Source organism: Macaca thibetana, chromosome 16, assembly GCF_024542745.1.
Source record: "Macaca thibetana thibetana isolate TM-01 chromosome 16, ASM2454274v1, whole genome shotgun sequence".
In the NCBI taxonomy this organism is placed as follows: domain Eukaryota; kingdom Metazoa; phylum Chordata; class Mammalia; order Primates; family Cercopithecidae; genus Macaca; species Macaca thibetana.
Window position 1 is genome coordinate 4240294 of NC_065593.1, and position 22625 is coordinate 4262918.

Below are 22625 nucleotides of genomic sequence, written 5' to 3' on the forward strand. Positions count from 1 at the left end.
AAGAATACTGTGAAAATGTTTTATTGAGGGGGCAGGTCATCATGGACCTCCAGAAGTCTATCCATAAACCAGGCTGAGGAACCCTGGTGTCAAGGCAAAGCCTGAGTTTATAGATGCAGCGGTGCAAACCTGATTGAAGGTGTGCTTGGGCACTTGGGTCTGGATCTGGGCTTCGAGGCCTCAGATGGCATCCAGTTCTTTCTCTAGTTCTCCAGGAAACTCTGGAGAAGGGCATGGCAGGGCATGGGCCCGCCTCTTCTTAGGCAGCAGTCAAGTTCTGCACCTGTGCCCCTTGGTCCCTGCCCTAGGTCCAGATGTCCAAACTCTGTCTCTCTCCAGCCAATCAAAGTCTTACAGGGCAAAAAGCAATGCTCCCCTGGAGGGCAAAAGCAATGCTGTTGGGTGCTCGGCTGCTTCACAGGTTGCCTCAGGCTTCCTGGGTGAGCAGGAAGCTCCCCAGGGAGCATGTCCTTGAGAGATGAACCAGTGCTGCCCCCATCTTCCTGGGCACAACTGTCTGCCTCTGAACCTCTCTCAATACCCTTTGCCCACCCTGGGACTGACAGGGTGAGGAGCGCCTCTGTCACCACATGTAGCTTTAGGGTCTCCCTGCCTCCATGCCACTTCAGAGAACAGAAATGGCCCAGGAGGATAAGATCCAGCCCTACAAGAACCAGGCAGCTGAGAACCCACCAGGGAACCTTAAGGCCCCAGTCCTAGGAGGCACTGATGTGAAAACTGCTATTCTTGGCCTCGACCTCTGATGGTCAGAAATTCTGCATTTGGCTACAAGAGCTGAGTTCTGGGCCCAGAGGGAAAATCCCCCTATGCTCTGAACAGAAAGCACGCTCCCCTCACAAGGGAGGCTTGGGGACTGTATGTGAGAGAAACAGTGTGAGTGTATATGCGTGGGTGGAAGTGCATGGTGTGTGGGCCTGGGTGTTCAGCCCTCTAACCTGCTCCTTACCTCCGCTCGTTGCCAAACAGACGGGCCACCTCCTCCCTGCCAGGGCTCCGGGCCCGAGTTCTACGCTCCAGCCGCCTTCTCTCCACCTGGAAGGCTTCTCGGTGGCTGATCCTGATGGCCTTAGGGACGTCGGCCAGGGTGGCATACTGCCTGCTGGCTTTAAAGGCAAAGGTGCTCCCCAGTCTCTCTGTCCCCCGCCCCCTAGTGCTGCCAGAGTCCACGTAGGCAGGTGGCTGGCTGGCCACATCCAGGGAGCCGAGGGAGATGCTGCAGACCATTCGGTGGGGGAGTCGAGGACCTGGGGAAGGAAGAGGACCACCGAGCTCCCGGGAGGGCGACTCGGGGCAACTGTACCTGTGGTTGGGGGTGCTGGGGCTGGGAGGGGAGAGCGGCGGGGGCAGCTGTTGCTCCTCGGCCTTCAAGTCCTGTTTGGTCTTCTCCAGGGAGAAGTAGCCGCTCTCCACCCGGACTTTGCGGCCACAGTCCATGCGGTCACTACTCATGGCGCTCTCCTCTGGAAGACAGTGGGAGGGACGGGACGCACTCAGCCTGCTGGCAGCTTTGCTTTGAGGACTTTTTTTAAAAGTCCATGTAGGATCCAAGCAGGGGCCTTCTCTACTTTCCATCTCTAACGTCCAGCACAGCCCACTCAAGGGCACAGTCAGATGGAAAGAACCATGGATGGGAATGCAATATTCCGTGAATGCTTTTTTCTCTCATCCATCTCTCCCCTGCAGCTGGCTGCCTCTCAGCCAGACTGGCAGGCAGGCCCTGCACTTCTGGTCTGGGGGCTTGGTTGGAAGAGCAAAACTGTACCTCAGGACACAAGACAACCACCACCAACTGCTTCTCACCAACATCAAGGGGGAAGCTGACAGTCAACAAGCCCTTTAGTCTTTTTTTTTTTTTTTTTTGAGACGGAATCTCGCTCTGTCGCCAGACTGGAGTGCAGTGGTGCGATCTCAGCTCACTGTAACCTCTGCCTCCTGGGCTCAAGTGATTCTCCTGCCTTAGCCTCCCAAGTAGCTAAGACTACAAGCATGCACCACCACGCCTGGCTAATTTTTGTATTTTTAGCAGAGATGGGATTTCAATATGTTGGCCAGGCTGGTCTCAAACTCCTGACCTCAGGTGGTCCACCTGCCTCAGCCTCCCAAAGTGCTGGGATTACAGGCGTGAGCCACCATGCCCAGCCCCTTCAGTCTTTTAGTGTATTCTGGGGGTGGGAAGGGGCAGGGGACTTCTACAGAAGGGAGACAGTGAACAGATTTTTGACATGGATAGGCCTGAGAGGAAGACTGAGACACCTTCTACCCAGAGTGCATGTAAAACATGCAGCCAGAGTGAGCTGGGCTGGCCCCAGCTGCTCACTTACTTTTAACAATCTAGACAAAATACAGATGGGAAAACCCAGCCTGTGTCTTACAAAGCCCTCTAGAGCCTGGGAACAAGAGAGGCAAAGATGGAAGCCCTACTCCTGCTCAGGCAATTTCAAAGTGCTAAAAGATAGGGCACGAGGATGCCAACTGCTGCCTCCCCAGCACCCCTTCCCCTCCTTCTGCCAGGGGCCCAGGCAGAATGCAGATGGTGAGGGATGAAACTGACTGCTGCTTCCTGGGGCAGGATGCACACAGAAACACGATGGTGCAGTGACAGAGGCCTTCCCATCCACAGACCCTGCTGCAAAACGTTTTTGATTCTCCTGACAAGCAACTGGGGCTGAGAGAACAGGAGCTGTCTTCCTCCTTTAAAGATGGAATTTAAGAGCTAGAAGGGGCAAGGCCAAGACTGGAGCCCAGGAATCTCAGTCCATACCAGGCTAGATGCTCCCCACAGGGCTGATGGACAAAGGGAATGGAGGTCCAGGGCTTGTGACTGGGCGCTACAGGCCTTGGCTGAATCCCCAAGGCCAGCTCTGATGGGAGGAAGGGCCGTTCCAGTGCATACAGGCCAGCCTGGCCCCTGCTCACCTTCTTTGCTCTCCAGCCCAGGTTCCCGCAGGGAGCTGGCAGCAGTAGGCTGGCTCTGGCTGGGACTCTGAGCTGGACTCAGGCTGCTGCCATCTGGCTGGTCCTTAGCCCTCATTTCTTCCTGCCAGAGTGTGGACTTGGTGGTGGGGACTTTCTCAGCACTGGGGATGCTGCTGCTGCTGCTGCTGCTGTTGCTGCTGCTGCTGCTGCTGCTGGTGACAGCCACCTTGGCAGGCCCAGGCTCCTGGAGAAGGAGAAAGTGGTGTCTGTGCAGGTGCAGGAGCACACAGCTCAGGATGGGTCACATGTCCTGGCTGCCCAGCTATAGGGAACACCAGGACCAACTAACTATACAATGTCAGGGGCCTGGAATCTTCAGATAGTGCCCCGTAACAGTGGGTCAGGCATTAACAGTGAGACCACAGTAGTAGATGTGGAGTCTGTCATTCCTAGACATTCAAGACTCGAATAAGGCGAGACAGAACAGAGTGTGGAAAGAGAGCATGCCCTCGAGACAGGTCCAGCATCATCTGTAGCTCCTTACGGTGAACGCAAGAACAAGTTCACAGCACCCAAGTCTGGGCCAGCCCTGAGGCCTTACCCACCATCTGCTTTTTGCTCCTAAGAGGCTAAAATGGAGTGTCCAGACGCTATGTGAAGGAAAGAGTTTTCAGATGCAAACTAAATGCTATGGTTTCAATATATGTGTCTCCCCACAACATCACCCTGAGGTGATGGTATCAGGAGGTGGGGCCTTTAGGAGGTGATTAGGTCATGAGAGTGGAGCCCTCATGTACAGGTTCAGTGCCTTCATAGAAGAGGCCTCAGAGAGCTGCCTTGCCCCTTCTAACATGTGAGGACCAGCAAGGGGGCCCTCACCAGATACCCAAAGTACTAGCACTTTAATCTTGGACTAACCAGCCTGCTGTGAGAAAAATTTCTATTATTTATAAGCTGACCAGTCTGTGGTATTTTATTATAGCAGACAGAACACACAAAGACACCAAACACCCCACTTGAATCTGCATACAGGCACACACTCACAAATGCATATACACATTCATGTGCACATGCTCACTCTCTCACACTCACAAGCTCACACATGCACAAGCCAGTAGCCCAGATGGAAAAGGTGTCGAACCCCAATCTCTCCAGGTTGTGAAAGTGGTATTGCTCCGAGGGAGAAGTGTCTGTGGGGCAGGCATTTAGGCAGATGCAGAGTCCAGTCCCTGGGCAGAGAACCTTAACTCGACTCTGCAAACACAGAATCCAGACAACAGCAGGGCTGTGATCCCCAGCTGCTCTGCAGTGCCAGGTTACATCCTGAGCCCCAACAACCCTGCCCAGAGGGCAGCCAACAGGATGGCTTTGGCCCCTCTCCAAAAGTGAAGCACATCTCAGCTCTCTTGCAAAAGAGCATGATATACAAGTGCCCACCTCCCACTCCCATCCTGATGGCCAAGCCTCATTTTTAGAAACCCACCTTAGTCCCTCTCTGGCTTAGGCCCTTGGAGAGGGTTGCAGATGACACAGGTTCTTTATTGCATGTGTGCACACTTGCAGATGCAGCATCACCACCAGACTATTTATTAATAGCCTGGCTGGGCTCCAAACATCCAGTCTCACCCAGTGGTGGGGCACTGTCTTGGGTGGGGCTCTGGGTCCAAAGCTGTTGGTACTTTTGCAAGGATTCCAGGCCTCACAGACAGGATAAAGGCAGGGAGGCTGTTCCCACAGACCCAGGACGCACACCTGACCACCTACTCAACTTAGGGCTGCCAGCAGACAGACTCCCAGGCTGAAGGCTCCCCTCAGAAGAAGCCAGCTTCTCGGAAGCAAATAGTGAAGGTTTCTCCTGAGAAGTTTCCCAATGGCTCCAATGACCCAAGGGTATGCCACCCCAGGACCGCCTGTCCCTGTAGCAAGCACCGCGCCCTGGGCTGCTTACCCATGGGAAACCAGCAGCTGTACTGGATGCAGAACCACCCTAACTGCCCACCATGGCAGTAGCGCTTCCCCAAAACAAAGTTGCTCTACAGTCTTGCTTGCCAAGCAGGGCCTCTCTCTGCAGGGGTTTCAGAAGGCTCCCCACTTCCCTAGCAGGAACACGGAGCACGGCAACCAACACGAAGGAAGAATTCTAACTTGGAGTGGTGGTGGTGGCAGTAGACACCCCAGTAAAAAACAGGATTCTTAAAGAAGGAGACACACATGTGGGCCCGGTGGTGCTGGCTGGGCTCACACTGAACTCAGAAGAAAGCCGGAGAAAAGCAGAACCTTGTGGGCTGGGAGATGGAGCAGCGGGCCTCCTTCAGCTCCACCAGAGGAGTGGAGACCCGGGGCCTGCAGACCTGGCTGGAAACATAGCTCTGGGCTTCCCATCCATCTCCATCCTTCCTGCCCTTCACACTTACATGGGTCATCACTTCCTTCTGCTCCAGGCTTTCTCCTTTATTGCCTGGAGCCCATGCCTCTCAGGCTGCAGGCTTTGGAAACACTGGTCGGGGCCAAGCCCTTCTCCTCTCCCAGCCCTAGACTCTGTTGAGACTCCCGCCCTCAGCTGAAAGGCTGTCTGCTGCTCCCGCAGTGTGATCCTTGGCCCCAACTTCTGGAAGCAGAACCTTCCAGAAGGTCCCACCTGAGTTCCTCAAGGGCAGAAGCTGATTCTTATTGGGCACAACGGACAGCCACCACTTCAAGCCCTCCACTGGTTCAATGTGAAACTCTCCTGGACCTACACTGGGCCATGGAGAAAGAAGTATAGAGTCTCGGGCTTTCGCCTCTCCAGGTGCTCTGCAGGTGTGAGGTTTACCCCCAGCCCCACCCTAGGCCATGAGAATGCCTTTAGCATCAGGCTGCATGCAGAGGGGAGGCCTGCCCAAAGACCCCATCTCAACCATGGTCCCTGCTGCTCCGCTGCAGGGTCCCCACGTCACCCCACAAGACTGACTTGACAAAGAGATGGCCCCTGATTAAAGTTCAAAGCTTCTGGAAACAAGCAGCCTCAAATGCGATGCTCTAGGGACCAAGGGGTACAAAGGAGAGACCCCACAAGGTTGTCTCAGGAGGGGGCTGAGTGCAGGCTAGGAACGCTGTGCTCCAGACTCTAAGAGACCCTCAGGGAACCTACCTGAGGGTAATCTACCCACCCTGGGATCATGTGGCTCCTTCTACCAACAAAAAAGTTGACGCTTGGTCATGGGTAGCTGTTTTGGGGAGCTGGGTGTCATGGGGGAGGGAGAGCAAGCAAGTTCCCTGGCCTGGGCTGACAGTGGTCTCTGCACTTGGAGTTACCTTATTGAAGGCAGGAACTCTGCTTCTGTACTGTTTCCAAGGCATTACCATGGAAACGTAGCGTAACCCTAAACGCTGTTATTCTGCCTGTGATTTTTTTGTTTCTCTCAAACCGGGTAGCTTTGGGGGATTTACGTATCAACTGCTGTTCCCCAGCAGGGAGCTCCATTTTCAGTCCCAGGAACCACTCTGTATTTTTTGCCAGCTTCTTGCTAGCGACATCTCCTTTCCAGTGGATGTTGGCTTGGGTGTCCCCCACCCTCAACCCCAGAATGGAGGGTGGATGACCATAGGCTGAGAGTGGCCCAGGCTGACTCCATCAGCAGGAGGGCCAATACAGCAGCCCAGGGCAGGTACATCCAAGGGCAGCCCAAGGGGCTGAGAGGAGAAAGGGACCCAGGCTAGTGCATGCCCCCTGACCTCTGCAGCCTGTGGGCTGGTTCTCTTAACTTCTGTGGGCCTCTGGCCTTGTAATGCCCAAGGGACTCCCATCCCCACCCTGCTCTCTCTCAGGGTGACTAGGAGGCTCAGGACAAGGCAAAGCACTTGGGAACAGTAGCATATGGTACAGAGGCAAAGGAATTACATTTACTGAGAACCCATAATAGGTCCAAAACTTCCTTTCATGCTCACAACAATCTTGGCGATTAGGCAGCAACAGGCCCGCTTTGCAAGTTGATTAACTGAGGCTCAAAAAGGTTATCTCATTTCCCCACGGACCCAGGAACGTGGGGAGTGTGGTAAGGCAATGTAGGACCCTTCTATGCCCTGAGCCTTGCACACTGGCCAGGGAGAAAAGGAGGATCATGGCCTGTGGGGAAGGGCGGAAGGACTGGGCCTTGAGGGACCACCCCAGCCAGCCACGCCCTGCTCAGGTCACATGGGAACTGGAGCAAGGGCCCCTGTGAGCTCCTCAGGGGCCATGCCACTCCAGGACTCTCCTCCCCATCCGGCTGCCTGCAGAGCCATCTGTGGGTGCAGAGTCCTTTTGCCTGTGGCTGCAGGCTGCCTGTGCTGCCCCTCCCCAGCTGCCAGCAGGATAGCGAGGGGAAGTGTCACAGCTGTGTACTGCAGGCTGACTGGAAACTTCCCTTGGGCAGCCCCAGAGCACACTAGCAGGCCATCCTGTCCCTGTTGTGGTTCCCCTGTGGCTCAGTGAGGATCTTGCAGACCGCAGCCCACAGCAAGGATGTGCAGAGGTGGTGACCGCCTCAGCCCTGGCCTGACTGCGTCCTCACCCTCTAACCTCCAGAGAGCCCTCACTTCTTCCCAAGCCCTGGCTCCACTGAGGGGATGTCACCTGGCAAACCCACTGCCTACCTGTGGTGTGGGGGGCTCCACTTTCCGTTTCTTCTTCTGGTTCTGCTTGTTGGTCCGGGGATAGACCATGAGCATCTCCAGCCACCTGGGAAGGGAAAAGGAGACAAGTACCAGGTAAGATCCTGGCACTCGGGGACTAGGAGCCCCGGCCCTTGCTAGGGTAGTCCAGGTCTCTGGGCACCAAGGAGAGCAGGGCATCGTCCCCAGCGACAGACTGCTATGCTAGGGCTAGAAGCGCCCACAGAGCAAGTCTGGACGATGACCCTGCCACAACCACAGCAGGCTCAGGACATGACACAGACTCCATGCTGGCAGAGAGGCCAGGCCTAGCCATGGCCTCAGAGCACAGGACATGTAACTTCCATTACTGACCCTGTCTCCAGGGCCTGGACTTGCCCTAACACTGCTCTCCCAGAGGGGGCTTGGCGAGAACACAGATGAGCTGTGACTGGGAGCCATTTAGGGCAACAGAGGCAGGTGCTGGCCCTGAGGCGAGAATCTAGGAGCTATGCTGGCCAAGTTCCCACAACGGGTCCTCTTGAGGGACTAGAGTCGGGGGAGAGCTGAACTCCCACAGTCCCTGCAGAGGGAGGGTGCTGGGCACCCTGGCTTTGAGGAAGGCTGGGCAGAGCTGCCCAGGGACCCCATCAGGGCTTGTATGTGGGAAGTTCACTCTGGATAGACACCAGGGGTACAGCAAGAGCAGGCACTGCCAGCAGGAGGACTCTGGATCTGGCTCTGCCTCCATCCCACCACAATCTTGGGTAGCTCCTGGCCCCTTAGGAGCTTTAATCTTCTCATGTCTGAAATCAGAAGCTAGATCGGATCATGGCACGACGACTACTTCCACCATATAGAATTTTACAACAGACAAAGGAACTAACAGCAGTCGCCTTGCCAGAGCTGCCTGCGAGTCCTGTAGGGGCTGGAGGACGGGGGTGGGAGGAGCGGAGGGCAGTGTAGGTCCTGCTTCTGAAGCCCCGGCTCCAGCCCTGGGCCTGGTTGTGCAAGGACAGCCCTAGTGTCCTCTCCAGAGTGGAAGGAGCCTCAGAAGACACTGCTCCAGGTCTTCCAGCACCAGGGTCCATGCTGGTCCTGCTGGCAGCCTGGGCCCAGGATTGGGGATGGGGGCGGTCTGTACTGCTGCACCCTGCTAGAGATCACACGGGCGCAGCACCCAGCAGCACACTGAGCCTGGGGCAGAAGAAGGGCTCGAGTCTTCTGTGCCCAGAGGTGTTTCTTTAATTTGAGGTGGAGGGGAAAGGAGGGGAAGGAAAAAAGGGATAGAGGAGGGAAGAGAGGAAGAGGATGGGGAGGAAGAGGATGGGGAGGAGGAGGGAGGGGAGGAGGGAGGAAGCAGGAAAGGAAGAGAGGGAAGGAGAAAATGAAGAAAGGAGGGAAGGACAGACGAACAGACAAAAGGAGGGTCAGTCAGAGTCACTGGCTTCTGAGACAGTCTCAGGATGGGTGTGCGGTTGACATCTGGTGGCAGCAGAGGCCAGGCTTAACGCAAGGAACCACAGCAACAGAGCTGAAGGGCCACTCTCAGCCCAGCTCAGCCCACAGCCAGTGATGCTCGATTTGCTAAGAGAATGAATAAACAACTGCATTGCCAGAGACCCAAGCCACAGGTCCTGTGGGTCATTCCTCCACGGCCCCAAAACAAGAAAGGAGGCTGTCACTATCTGCAAAGCCAGCAGACAGGCAGGCCTTCTGAGGGTCCTGAGCCCCTCTCCTCCCTGGTCACACTTCTCATTAAGGCTGGCTGGTAGCAGAGGTCCCAGGAGAGGGCCTCGCTCATACAACATGGGGTGTTCACAGGCATATGGGGTTAAACATGTTTGCCCTTCTAGTCTGCCATGGCAGCGGCCACTTCTCCTGACCACTCTGAGGGACCATGCCTGCAGAAGGTTGCACTTAAAACTTCCCTGAGGTGTGGAGCATGCTGGAGCTGCAGAACCCTGCCAGGTACCCCAAGCCCCTGCAGACTGGCCCAGGTTCCATCAGTCAGCAATGACTAATGGCCTTGCAGGATGGAACCTGGAGGGGAGGGGAGAAGGCTGCACCGCAGGTGCTCTGCTGACTATGTGGAGCTGCTGAGCTCTCCTGGGCTGGCTCCAACAAGCCCGAGACTCGGGAGGAGCCAGGACAGCAGGTGTCCCATGTGGCCTCAGTCCCATTACACACCTTAATCTCTGTTCAGACTGGAGTCTGTGGCTGGAGTCACAGAGATGTAGGGTCCAGGAACAGATGATGGACTGTGTCCTCTGCACTTGGATTTCTCAAGGAAGTCCAATAGGAAGCATCTAACATCACCCAGATGTGTTATAAATGTTAACAAAACAAACCCCAAGAAGAGAGGAGCGGGGTGAGTGTGAATATGGGACTGGTAGGTGCTGGGGCTCTCCAGATGGGGACGGCAGAGCCCAGATGAGTGGGTAAGGTTAAAAGGCAGGGCAGGGAGAAGGGAAGCCCAGACTTCACCCAGCTGAGCTTCCTTGCCAACTCCTACCCAAATCCCACCTCGTCTAAAAGAGCTGTGTAAAGTGTGGTCCAGCATCCTGGAAGTGGGAATTGGAAAGAGCTGCCAACTTCCTCTACCCAGGCCCAGGAGAGACCTGGCAGCCCACGCAGCTGTCAGGGCTATGCAGAGAAGACCTGGGAAGAAGGCTGGGTAGGACTGTCCCCAATCCACCCTGCTCCCAGCTGCCTGGCAGAAGTGTCTGCACCTCCTTAGGGACCAGCTTTGATGTGATCAGAGAGCTCAGACGCAGAGTGGCGCTCCAGAGCCTAGGGATGGGGTTACTGGGAAGAGGAGTTATAATGGGCAACAGAGGGAGCAGAGGAAGGGGGCTGTCAGCGAGGGCAGGACACGGAGCAACAGGAGAAGGAGGCAAAAGTACTTGTCCCCAGGGTGCACAGGCCACGCCTGACTCCCTCACATAGCTCAGCATCCCAGCTTATGGGAAGGTGAGGAAGTGACTGCCCACTTTCATGAGAGGGGTTGCAAGAGGCCCAGGATAGGCTGCCACGTGAGAACCTGCCTGTTGGACACAAACTAACATGGCTCACAACCAGGGCAAGGGGAAGCGGAAGAGCCTCAGGTAGCTTATCCTGGCTTTGGATATGCCACTGAGACACCACATGTGGGGCCCCAATGGCGTATGCACCTGGTACCTTGGTCCATTAATGATCTTGTCTATCCAAGCTGCATGGGTATGGCAAGCCTGAACATGCAACAGAAGAGAGCAGAAATAGGAGAGGGGCTTGGGATGGAGTGAGGACCTCTGGCAGGACTTAGGCTGCCTGCTGGAGGCAGTCCAAATGCAAAACATCACCCTCTCCTAATACCACATGGTACAACACGTACCTCTCTGGGCTGGTCCTAGAACCAACCCTGCTCCAGACACTCCCAGCCTGCTCTGGAGACCCAGAACTCCCATCCATCCCACCTGTTTCCCACACCCTCCCTGGGACCCAGCTCCTCTGGAAAGGGTGAGGGTTTCCTAGGGAAGCCACCTGGGCAGAGGGAGCCTCGGCTGTGGCCCGCCCGGCCAATAGCAGCAACAGGTGTTAGCCAGGAAGTGCAGAAGGTGCCCTTGGCCAGGCTCCCGTCTCCAGGCCCTGGGTCTCCTCGACTGTGCCATAAGGGTTCTTCAGAAGCCCTTGACATTCTTGATCATATGGTTCTGGATTAAGATCGGGGGAGACACAAGTTCTCCTCCAGCTCAGCTCCAGGTGCTCAGAAATGCAAACCTGTCTCTCTCCAGAGGAGGACTCTAGGGGACAGCACACATCTGCAGAGAGTTCCCCCCGAGGCCCAGCACTGGCTCCGGGATGCCTTGCCACGTGACCCTGGACTTATGGCCGTGCTCACTCACCAGGCTTGGCCAGGCTGCAGCTGAGAGGCTAAAGCAAGGCTGGTGCTCCAAGTCATCTGTGTGTTCAAACCCAAGGGCTTCATATTCCTGATTCCCTCTACTCTGTACTGCTACAGTCAGCCTGGCCCAGCAAGCCTCAGGTTTACTTTCTCCCAGAGTTTCTTAGACTCATGTGCCTCCTTCTCAGCCTTAAGCAAGACAGGGATTCTTGGAGATCCAGTTTGTGAGTTCCTGTCAGGCCCAATGAGCCTGTCACCTGCACGGACCACATACAGCTTTTCACCACGGCCCAGGCCATGCGGGTAGCAAAGAATCCCCTGCTAGATTGGGAGCTCTGGGAAGGCAGATGCTGCCCTGGGCTCAGGAGCACTGTGCTCAGGCCCCTGGACTGTGGGATCTCTCAACCTGAGCCAGTCCGCCACTTTTGGGGGACCTGGGTGAGCGAAAGACTTATCCATTCTCTCCACTCACAGAAACCAATCCGTGCAGTGACAGCAGAGTGGCACAGGTGTGAGGTGCTGGGGATGTGACTGAGACACCTCCCACCCCCACCATCACTGAGGGAGAAACACGTGGACACAGCAGTAACCTGGTGCTTTCATAGGTGGTGGAGCCCACACCCTCTCTGGAAGGAGGAGCAGCCACCCCAGACTCGGGGAAGGCGTGCCCAGGTCATGCGCTTCAGGGACTGATCCCCTTCTGGGTGGAGGGGCAGGTGAGTTGGGGGTGTGGTGAGTGCAAAGGTGGGGAGGCCCGAGGAGGGTAAGGTGGCCAGAGCAAAGAGGGGTCCCCAGAGGCTGCAGGTGGAATGGCGGATGTCCTGATTTCTGCTTTGCTCAGCACATGGCAGTGTGGAGAACAGAGACAGAGCCCAAGAATAGAGACACGTGGGGAAGTAGACAATGTCGACATCACCACAGGGGCAGGCGGCCCATTTGGTGTTGGCCCCGCAGCAGGTGGTGGCGCCTTGTTCCACAGCACCAGCATACTCACCCACTGACGATCTCCTTGGTCTCTGCCCGGATGAAATGCTCCTTCTCAGGCGTCAGAATACACAGGGAGAACTTCTGGCCCGTGCGGCCCTCCCCATCCACCACGTCTGTGCACTGGTTCATGTTGATGGTGCCCTGAGGCAGAGTCGTGGGCTGCAAGAAGGCGGCAGAGAGTCACCCAGAGGCCAGCCAACGGGGCCATAGACGTCCCACAGCTCTAGGCCATTCCTGATCCTTACAGCCTGTGGGGCCTCCAGGTGTGCTCTCCCTCGCCCCAGCCCCAGATCCTCTTCCTTTGCGCCCATCCCAGGGAGGACGGGGACAGGCCTGGCCTTCTCCAGCGGACACCGAGCTAAATACCCCTCCTACTTGGAAAGCAACATCCCACTTGCACTGGAGGGGATGTGCAGGGGAGGACAGGATGGGGACAGCTGGGGTGACAGGGGCAGCCGAGATCCTGGTCTCGGAAGGGCTGCTGATCCCACAGAGAAGCAAGAAAAAGCTCCAGAGGAGGCAGTTTCAAAATAGCAGGGTTATTTTTAGAGGCAACGAGGGGGCCAGAGAGAAGCCACATCCTTGAGAGCAGGCTGTGGGGTGGATGCACTGTGTGTTCTTTAGAGGCGGCCAAGGAGCACACCCAGCAGCCTGGCCCACGGCACCTTCCCAGGGCCAGTGCAGAGCCCAGCAAAGGCTGCCACGCCAGTTCTGGCATGGCAAACGGTAACTGTTTTTCTTACAGCAAAAGCTGTTAGACACTGAAATTAGGGACAGAAAACCAAAAGCAGGAAAGGAAGCCTTTAAGAAGTCCCTACTGAGGCGAAGGGCTAGGCAAGAGGACCTTTATGGAGATAACTTGTTTAGCCCTGTGCCCTCTGGCCTTTTTCTTACTCTCCCAAGGTAAGGATGCTTTGGGAGAGCAGATAGGTCGCCATGGCTACCACTACACCAGGGGTGCCCCTGTCCTTAACATGCTCCACACTGACTCCACCCCACTAATGGGCAGCTGCTGGCCTTTCCACCGAGCACCCCCAACAGCCCACCATTTCCTTGTTCTCATTCTTGAAGAAGCAGGAGATGCTTCTGATCCATCTGAGGGGTGGCCTACAGTTGGGCTGCCTTCCACCCAGAGGTCGAGAAGGTTCCTCCCACTATCCAGCCTCAAGCTCCTCGCTGACAGTCAATGGGGGCTTGGTCTGAAGAGCAGGATGCTGGGTCTGGTGCCCACGCTGAGTTCAGACCAACCACTCTCCACACCCCCGACCTTCTTTCTTTCAGATACGAGTTAGATGCAACCTCCTCGTCCCTCCAGCTCAAGCTCCTGTGATCTTCCTGTTACTTCCTCTGACCTACTTGCCACCTCTTTCTACACCCCTTGATGCCTGCCTGCAGGAGTCAGACCCTAGGACTGCTGGCTTTGCAAAGCCCTTGCCTACATGGCTGCTGGCTCTTTTCTCCATGGTTAAATGCCCAGGTCCAAGAAGCCTTTCCTTGTGGGGTCTCTGGACTCAGCCATCCCCTGTGGGTCCAGCTCAGAATGGAGGTGGCACAGCAGGTGGAATGGAGGCTGGGCTCACAGGGAAGCCTCTTTCAGTGGTTTTACCCTTTCAGCACACACCGTTGGTATCCTGCCTCAGCAATGACCCTGGGGGGACACAAGGAGGAGCCACATTCAAGCCCAGCTCAGTGCTCTCCAACAGTGGAGTGGGTGTTAAGTCTTGAGGAGGAGAGGGTAGAGGAGGCAGCCTCAGACCCCATCTTTAAGTTAGTCCAGGAGGGCTGGATCCAAGCCCCTGCCACCTTCTGGTTGGGGAGGCCCACACTGAGTGCTATGGCCACAGCCACAGGACAGGTGGGCCTTCCTGCCCAAGGCAGGGATCCTGGCTTTCCCAATCCCCTCTCTCCAGCTCCAGCCCCTTTACTCTATTTGACAGAAGTTCTCATCCTGGGCATCCTGGCATGGTGGAGGTGCCTGTCTGAACCCTCTGGACAAATGAAGGGTTGCTCTGACTTCCCTCTTGAGCCCAACACCCCCATGTAAAAGCACACCCCACCCCCACCTCCTTAGACAAGGCATCTTGTCTCTCTGAGGTGGACTCTCGTTTGCTAACTGAGGAAACTCCATGGACCACAGTGAGGACTGGATGACATGAAATGGTAAAGTGGCCAGTGCACTCGTTACCAGAGTGAGCCAGAAGCCATCGTAGAGGAACAACCGTGGAGGCAGAGGGGCTTTCCTAAGGCGGCCCTTCCTCTCTGGTCTTTGACTCCCACCCTGGTCCTTGGGACCGTGGTCTCAAAATGCTGACAGTGCAGGCCCTGAATGAGCTGCCAGTCTACTATGAGGGTGCATGCGTGTGCACACACACACATAGAGATATACGTTAGATGGAACATAATGAAATTCCAAAGTTTTCTTCTCAAGGGATCATCCACTGGCCTCCTGGAGGCACAGGTCCCACTCTGAGGCCACGGTTCCAGGGTTCAGTGTCACCAAATTGCTCACTGTCCCTGAAGCCCACTCCTCCCTCTTACACAGTAACTGTTTGGGCACTTGGCCCCCAGCCCAACGAAACCCCTGCTCTGTCGCTGAACGTGGTTGTGTCTCAGCTTCACCAACTCAGTATGAAGCAATGCCTACCACCTCTCCACCTCTCTGGGCCTCAGTTTCCTCATGTGCAAAGTGAGGGTTCTACCTCCTTCCAAAAAGGATTTCAGAAGCATTAATAAAAGGCAAAAACATACCAAGCTGGGCCAGAACTGAAGGAAATTAGCATATATTAACTACCTGTGTGTCAGAATCTCACAGTTACACTCTCTTTTATGCCCTTTAAATATTACTTACTGTGAGGCGGGCATCACTGAACCCTATCACGCACAGAGAAAGGAGAGCAAATGGGGGTAAATAACAGTTATCAAAGAGGGGAAAATTTTAACTCCGGAGTCCAATCTATTTCCCCGGAGGAGGGAAAAAAAACTTCCTGCTCTTAATCAGATGATCTCATTTTTATTTAATCCTGGTATTAATTTTTCGTTTTTTTTTTTTTTTTTTTTTTTTTTTTTGGAGAACGTCTTGCTCTGTTGCCCTGGTTGGAGTGCAGTGGTGTGATCTCGGCTCACTGCAACCTCCACCCCCTGGGGTGATTCTCCTGGGGGTGGTTCTCCTGCCTCAGCCTCCCGAGTAGCTGGGACTACAGGTGGCTGCCACCAAGCCCAGCTAATTTTTGTATTTTTAGTATTGTATTTTATAGTAATTTTTGTATTTTTAGTAGAGATGGGGTTTCACCAAGTTGGCCAGGCTGGTCTCGAACTCCTGACATCAACTGATCCGCCTGCTTCAGCCTCCCACAGTGCTGGCATTACAGGCGTGAAGCCACCACCCCTGGCCTAGCTTTTCTTTTTAACAACGGCTTTATTGAGATATAATTTACATACAATTTACCTGACGTGTACAGTTCAATGGCTTTTAGCATCATGTTCACAGAGCTGTACAGCAGTTAAGTGCAGAACATTTCCATCTCCCCTTGAAAAGCCTTGGAGCATTCGTAGTCACTTCCCTTTGACACCTGCCCCCACCTCAACAACTGCTAACCTGCTTCCTGCCTCTGTGGATGTATCTCTTCTGGATACCTTGCATACATGGAAAAATCTGGTTTCCATTTAGCATATTTTCAAGGATTTAGCGTATTTTCAAGGTTCCTCTGCATTGCAGCATGTGTCAGTCTTTCAATCCTTTTTACAGCTGAAAAACGTTCCATTGTGTGGCTATATTGCATTTTGTTTATCCATTCATCTGTTGATGGACGTTTGGACTGTTTCCATTTTTTGGCTACTGTGTATAGTGCTGCTATGCACATTCCTGTACAGTGTTCGTGTGCTCTCATTTCTCTCGGGTGTGTACCCAGGAGCAGAAGTGCTGGGTCAGACTATTTCCCAAAGTGGCTGTACCATTTCACATTCCCACCACCACTGTGTGAAGGTCTGGGACTAACTTTTCAAATTGTATTTATGTACTGCTTCTAACCAGCACTCTTGGAAGACAGGTCCAGGTCCGAGGACCTGCTATGAAAATAGCTCCCTTCGATTGTGGAGAGAAAGGAACGCTTATGCATTGCTGTGGGAGTAAAAATTAGTTCAGCCACTATGGAAGATTGTGTGGCAATTCCTCAAAGACCTAAAAACAGAAATACCATTTGACCCAGCAATCTCATTACTGGGTATATACCCAAAGGAATATAAGTCATTCTATTATAAAGACACATTCCTATGTATGCTCATTGTAGCACTATTCACAATAGCAAAGACATGGAATCAACTTAAATGCCCATCAATGATACAGACCAGGGAAAGAAAATGTGATATATACATATACACCATGGAATACTACGTAGCCATAAAAAAGAAGATAATATCCTTTGCAGGGACATGGATGGAGCTGGAGGCCTCTATCTTTAGCAAACGAACACAGGAACAGAAAACATAGCACATGCTGTCACTTATAAGTGGGAGCTAAATGATGAGAACACATAGACACATGGAGGGAAACAACACACACTGGGGACTTTCAGAGGGTTGAGGGTGGGAAGAGGGAGAAGATCAGGAAAAGTAACTAATGGGTATTAGGCTTAATATCTGGGTGACAAAATAATCTGTACAACAAACTTCCATGACACAAGTTTACCTATGTAACAAACCTGCACTTGTACCCCTGAACTTAAAAAAAAAAAGGAAAAAGAAAACAGCTCCCTCCAAGTCTCAGTAGCGCAGCGTTTCCCCTCTCCCTGCTGCCGATGGGGGAAGCAGCAACGACAGCACCAGCACAGGCGCAGGGCGCAATGCTGCTCACGTTTGCGCCCATGCCCTTGAATACCAGGCACTGCTGCAAACTCTTCCCCTGCGTCCTCTCACTGAACATTCCGAACACACTATGAGGCAGGCAATACTGTCACCCCACATTCAACAGACAAGGAAGCACACTGCTAAGAAGCTAAGTGCAGTCATGCACTGCACAACGGTGTTAGTCAACAGGGCCCTCTATGTTTTGCTAGGTTTGGATACATAAATACTTGCCACTGTGTTATAACTGCCTGCGATATTACAGTACATGCGTACAGGTTTATGGCTTCGAAGCAATAGGCTCTACCACAAAGCCTAGTTGTGCAGTAAGCTATACTGTCTAACTTTGTGTTAGCGTACTCTAGAATATTTACACAAGGACCAAACTGCCTAAGGATGCATTTCTCAGGATGTGTGCCTGTCATTAAACAATGCAGGGCTGTAATTTAGATCTAAGGCCACAATGCTACGAAGCAGCCATGCTGGGATTCAAACCCAGGCACTCTGGTTCCAGAGCTGGTCCCCTTGCTGCTCTACACTCAGTAGCATTTCCAGGGCTTACAAGACTGGAGCAGACTCAACCAATGGCTCCTGGGAGCCCCTCAGCCAGCACCTCTCCCCTCCCCTGCCTCTGCCTAGGGGGCAGGACACAACCATCTATGTCTGGGTAGGCCTGAACCTTGTGCTGTGAGAGTAAGGGCAAATATCTAGGCTGTAACCCAAATCCAGCCAGAAGGAATGCCTCAGCTCTAACGCTGTCAGCAAAGCAGCTCTGATGAGCTCCCTGCCCTAATTCTGTAACTCCAGAGGTCAGGAATCCAGGTTTCCTAGGAGGCCGAGCTTCACCTAGTTTTGCTTGATTTATTTTCCGAAAAAGAGATGGCCCTCTGTAGGTCACTGACTCTGCTATGTCACTAAGTTATGGGTTCAGCCCCCACATAGCCCTCCAGCTATCAGGAGCCTCTGGTCCTCTTCTAGGCTCCATCCTACCCCAGCTAAGAGGGCAGAGGTGCTACAGGTTGCAGATTGTTTAGGCAGGAGGACACAGGACAAAGGCTTCTCTCCAAAGAGATGAGCACACCGTGCTCCTCCTGCCTGTCCTCTGTCCACAGGCCCACAGGAGACTGGAAGCTCTGTGCACTGCAGCCAGGGCGTCTGTCAGAGGCCAGAGCAACCTTCCTGGGTTAGGATAATACTGCTACAGCAGCCTCTCCAACCGGGGACCCTCCACCACATCCCTGGCCCAAACAGGTGCACTTTTGGGAAAACCGGTCTTTGCTTCTTGTTGACCCCATGAGTGTGGGAAGGCAAGCTTCCAAGTCAGAGGGAAACAAGAGGAAAGTAAGTAGAAATATGGTGAGGGGCCGTTTGGCGTTACCGTCAGGAGGCCCTTCCTTCCAGGCAGCTGCTGTTACAGAACCAGTTACACGTGAGACCTGGGTGGGAGTCTTCCCTTTATCCCTTAATCCCTCATTCAGACTGGAAAACAGAGACTCAAGAAACAAAGGCTCGGCCGGGCGCGGTGGCTCAAGCCTGTAATCCCAGCACTTTGGGAGGCCGAGGCGGGCGGATCACAAGGTCAGGAGATGGAGACCACAGTGAAACCCCGTCTCTACTAAAAATACAAAAAATTAGCCGGGCGCGGTGGCGGGCGCCTGTAGTCCCAGCTACTCAGGAGGCTGAGGCAGGAGAATGGCAGGAACCCGGGAGGCGGAGCTTGCAGTGAGCTGAGATCGCGCCACTGCACTCCAGCCTGGGAAACAGCGTGAGACTCCATCTCAAAAAAAAAAAAAAAAAAAAAAAAAAAAAAAAAAAAAAAAAAAAAAAAAAAGAAACAAAGGCTCTCCACCAGGGCAAAGAATTACTCCCAAAATCTCAAGGTCAGAAAGGGGATTTCAAGGTGAAACCTGACTCCCCCCACACCTGAGGTCCTGAGACAGCATGTTTCACAAACTCATCCAACCAAGGCCCACAAGGAATACCGCATTCATACCATGATGAGCACACACACAAGTGCACACACGCACATGACATGGACAACGGTGAGTCAGTATTTCTACCACGTGCACGTATTTATTATTTTTTCATATGCACTGTGACCCATTTAAGGAGTATGAAAAGCTTTGCCTGCAAACTTTGGTGCTGAGTGGTCAACTCGCTCATCTGCACTCTGGCAGGGACAGGTGGCTTAGCACATTCCAGGGAGGACACGGGGAATTGCCTTGCAGCAGAAGTCGGAAGTGCATCCACCATTTCCCGGGTGCTCACTGTGGCCGGGCCCTGAGTAGCTACAGGTACTGATGACAGCTTCAGGAGGCAGGGATATCACTGTTCTGACTTTCAGATGTACAAGCTGGGGCTCCAAGTGGTTACAGGACGTGGCGCTCCATGGTGCCACCCAGAACAAGTCTGGTCCTTGCACCTCTCTCCTTGGCATCTTTCCTCCCTGGACTTTGCAATTGTTTGCACAAGGTCATGCCTAAGTTTATCGGAGAAACTGTAGGCAGGGCCACCCAGCCTGGACCACGTGGAGACTTGCCCAGCCCGGCCCCTGCCTTCAGCCTGGCCCTTCACTGAGCTATGGCCTGATAAGGCAGCGCGCAGGCAGGAACACCAACTCCCTCTTCCCTTGGGCTGGTGGGCTGTGCTGCATACTTGGTCTGGCTGCTCGAGCCAGGTCTAAGGAGAAGTCCCTGGTTTCTTTGGAATCAGGAGGTTGGCTCCATAGTTTTCTCAGGAAGGAACACAGCCCTTGGGGAGCACCAGCTGAGTCCCTAGGTGCCCCCGGAACCCACATCCTGGGAGGCACAACACAGGAGCGGTGCTCATGGGGGCTGCGTGGCTGGTCCAGGTCAAAGGTGGTCTCTCAGCTCTTCTTGCTGCAGCCAAACTGCTTCTAGGAGCCTGATCTAACAAATCACAAGCCCCTCTCTTTTGAGAAGGTACTGGTGACCACCCCAAAGGCCATCAGGTGTAGAAAGGGCACTTAACTCTTGACCCAAAGTCCCTCCGGGGCTGCAGACCTCTCCAGTGTGCAGCACTCTCCACAGAGAGATATCCCCAAAGCCCAAGTCCTCTGAGGAAACTGGACAGAGCCGCAGAAAGGGGGTCATGATCCCACGCAGACTCGGAGTAAGCAAAGCCTCTGCCTGGCCTCTGTGCCACACTCGGAGAAGCGTTAGGCCAACCACGCCTAGGGACTGACAAAAGGTCGTAGCAGGTACCTGCTGGGCAGAACTCCCTTCCCCCTTCCCAGTCATCACTGCCAGTCCTGGTGTATTCCACAGTCCTCATGGTTCAAAGGGCAGTTCCACAATCATCCTCCACATTGTAGCCTCCTGGGGCTGCATGGAACAGCCCCTAGGCTGGGCTGAGCCCTCATCCCAACATCCCAATGTCCTCAGGTGTCAGGTCTGATTCCCGGTCATATCATCTCCTTGGGAAGGCAGCCATGATTCTGCATCCTTCCCCACCCTTCAGGTGTCTCACATGAAACCTGCATGCTACAACCTGGCGAACCCCAGAGAGGGTCCCGCAGCCTCAGAGGGACTCTGGGCCAAGAGTTGGATGCCCATTCTACACCTGTGGCCTTTGGGGTGGTCACCAGCACCTCCTCAAAAGACAGGCTTGTGATTTGTTAGATCAGGCCCCTAGAAGCAGTTTGGCTACAGCAAGAAGGGCAGGGAGACAACTCCATGACCTGGGCCAGCCACACAGCCCCTGTGAGACTCCCAGGACCCTAGGCAGCTTTGGCCAGCCAGGGCTACCTAGGTTGGACCTACGGCACAGGCAAGGGAGACCAGCTCATGGGGCTTCCATCAGTCCAGGACAGGAGGGAGAGCTGGAGCCACAAACCACTGCTCTCCCAGCTGTTTCCCTCCGTAGAAGTTCTGAGATCTAAGGTAGACTCTGAGCTCCCTGCTTTCAGAGTTCTCTAGCCAAGAAGAGCCTACCCTCGGAGTCAAGTCCTAGCTCCACACTCACTAGCTCTGTAATTCTGGGCAAGTCACAAACTGTGAGCCTCAGTTTCCCTAACGTAAAATGGTGGTAAACATAGGTCTCATTTTGATTGTAAAATGGTGTAGCTATTGTGGAAAACTTCAGTAGTTCCTCAAAAATTTACAAAGCGTTTCCATATGACCCAACAAGTTGATTACTGGATATACACTCAAAAGAACAGAAGACAGGTACTCGAATGTGTACACAAATCATATTGTAGCAGCATAATTCGTGATAGCCAAAAGGTGGAAACAGCCCAAATGTCCATCAGTGGACGAATGGACAGACAACATGCAATATTCATATAATGGAATATTATTTTATTCAGCCATAAAAAGAATGAAATCCTGACACATGCTCCAACATGAGCAAACTCTGGAAACATCACACTAAGTGAATGAATCCAGTCACAAAAGTACACATACTGTGTGATTCCATCTTGGTGAAATGTTCAGAAAAGGCCAACCCATAGAGAAAAAGCAGAGGAGTGGTTGCCAGGGACTAGGAGAGGGGAATGAGGAGTGGCCTAATGTTTTCGCCTAGAGATTTCCCTTTGGGGTGATAATCTACCCCCTTCTGTCACAAGACTACAAACGATACTGCACAGCTGAAGCGGGACTCGGACTCGGGCTCAGGCTCAGGCTCAGGCTGGCATACCCGTGCTGTCCCCCGTTGCTTCTCAGTGCACATCATCACTCTCCTACCAGGCAAGGGTGGTGGTCAGAAGACGATGTATTCAACAACTTTCCCTGAATGCTTGGGAAGGAGGGAGAACAGTGTCAGGCATGTTCCGTCTCCTACCCTAGGGCAAGAGAGGCAGGGCTCAGTGGACTGAGGAGCTCTGGGCATCATGGGCCACCATCTCCTGCAAGGGGAGGGGGCACGTCCTCTACTCAAAGACCACGGCCAGCTACTTGTGCTAAGATGGATGATGAGGGCTCTTGAAAACAATGGACCAAGCCGAGGGGTCAATCCAAAGGCAGTTGAGTACCTCACAGATTCTCCCTGTGCCTCTCTGGCTCTTGCCTTGGAGCCCTGGGGAGCACCAGATGCCGGTTTCCCAGGCCACAATCCAGGGGAGAGCAGGGTCTGCCCCTCTGCTGAGCCCCAGGCCGACAGCACCTGGCCCCTGACGCTACCTGCAAAACATTTCTGACCCCTCTCCCCAGCTGCAGATGCACGCAGGGCAGGCCCTTTCCCACTGCCCACCAATACAGACTGGGGACTGGCAGGAGGGAGGCCTCAGACCTGTGATTCTGGGAGTTCCATGGGAGGCTTGGCCAGATGCGGCCAGCTGGGAACATCTAGTACACAGTGAAGAGGCCCACGGGTTCTACCCTCCTAGGCATAGCAGCACTCGGAGCCTCAG

The 22625-nt window shown here is 54.0% G+C and overlaps 1 protein-coding gene across 4 annotated transcripts in view; it reads right to left on the reverse strand.

Moving 5' to 3' along the window:
• MPRIP (myosin phosphatase Rho interacting protein) overlaps positions 1-22625 on the reverse strand; it is a 144765-nt gene that overhangs the window by 47352 nt on the left and 74788 nt on the right. For 3 of the 4 annotated variants that reach the window (XM_050763379.1, XM_050763380.1, XM_050763378.1), the window contains exons 4-7: positions 12426-12577; positions 7552-7636; positions 2938-3181; positions 1322-1481 (exon numbers count right to left, since the gene is read on the reverse strand). In XM_050763379.1, coding sequence (XP_050619336.1) covers positions 1322-1481; positions 2938-3181; positions 7552-7636; positions 12426-12577 — 641 coding nt within the window. Of the gene's footprint in view, positions 1-967; positions 1482-2937; positions 3182-7551; positions 7637-12425; positions 12578-22625 lie in introns of all 4 variants that reach the window. The other variant, XM_050763377.1, reaches the window with a different exon arrangement.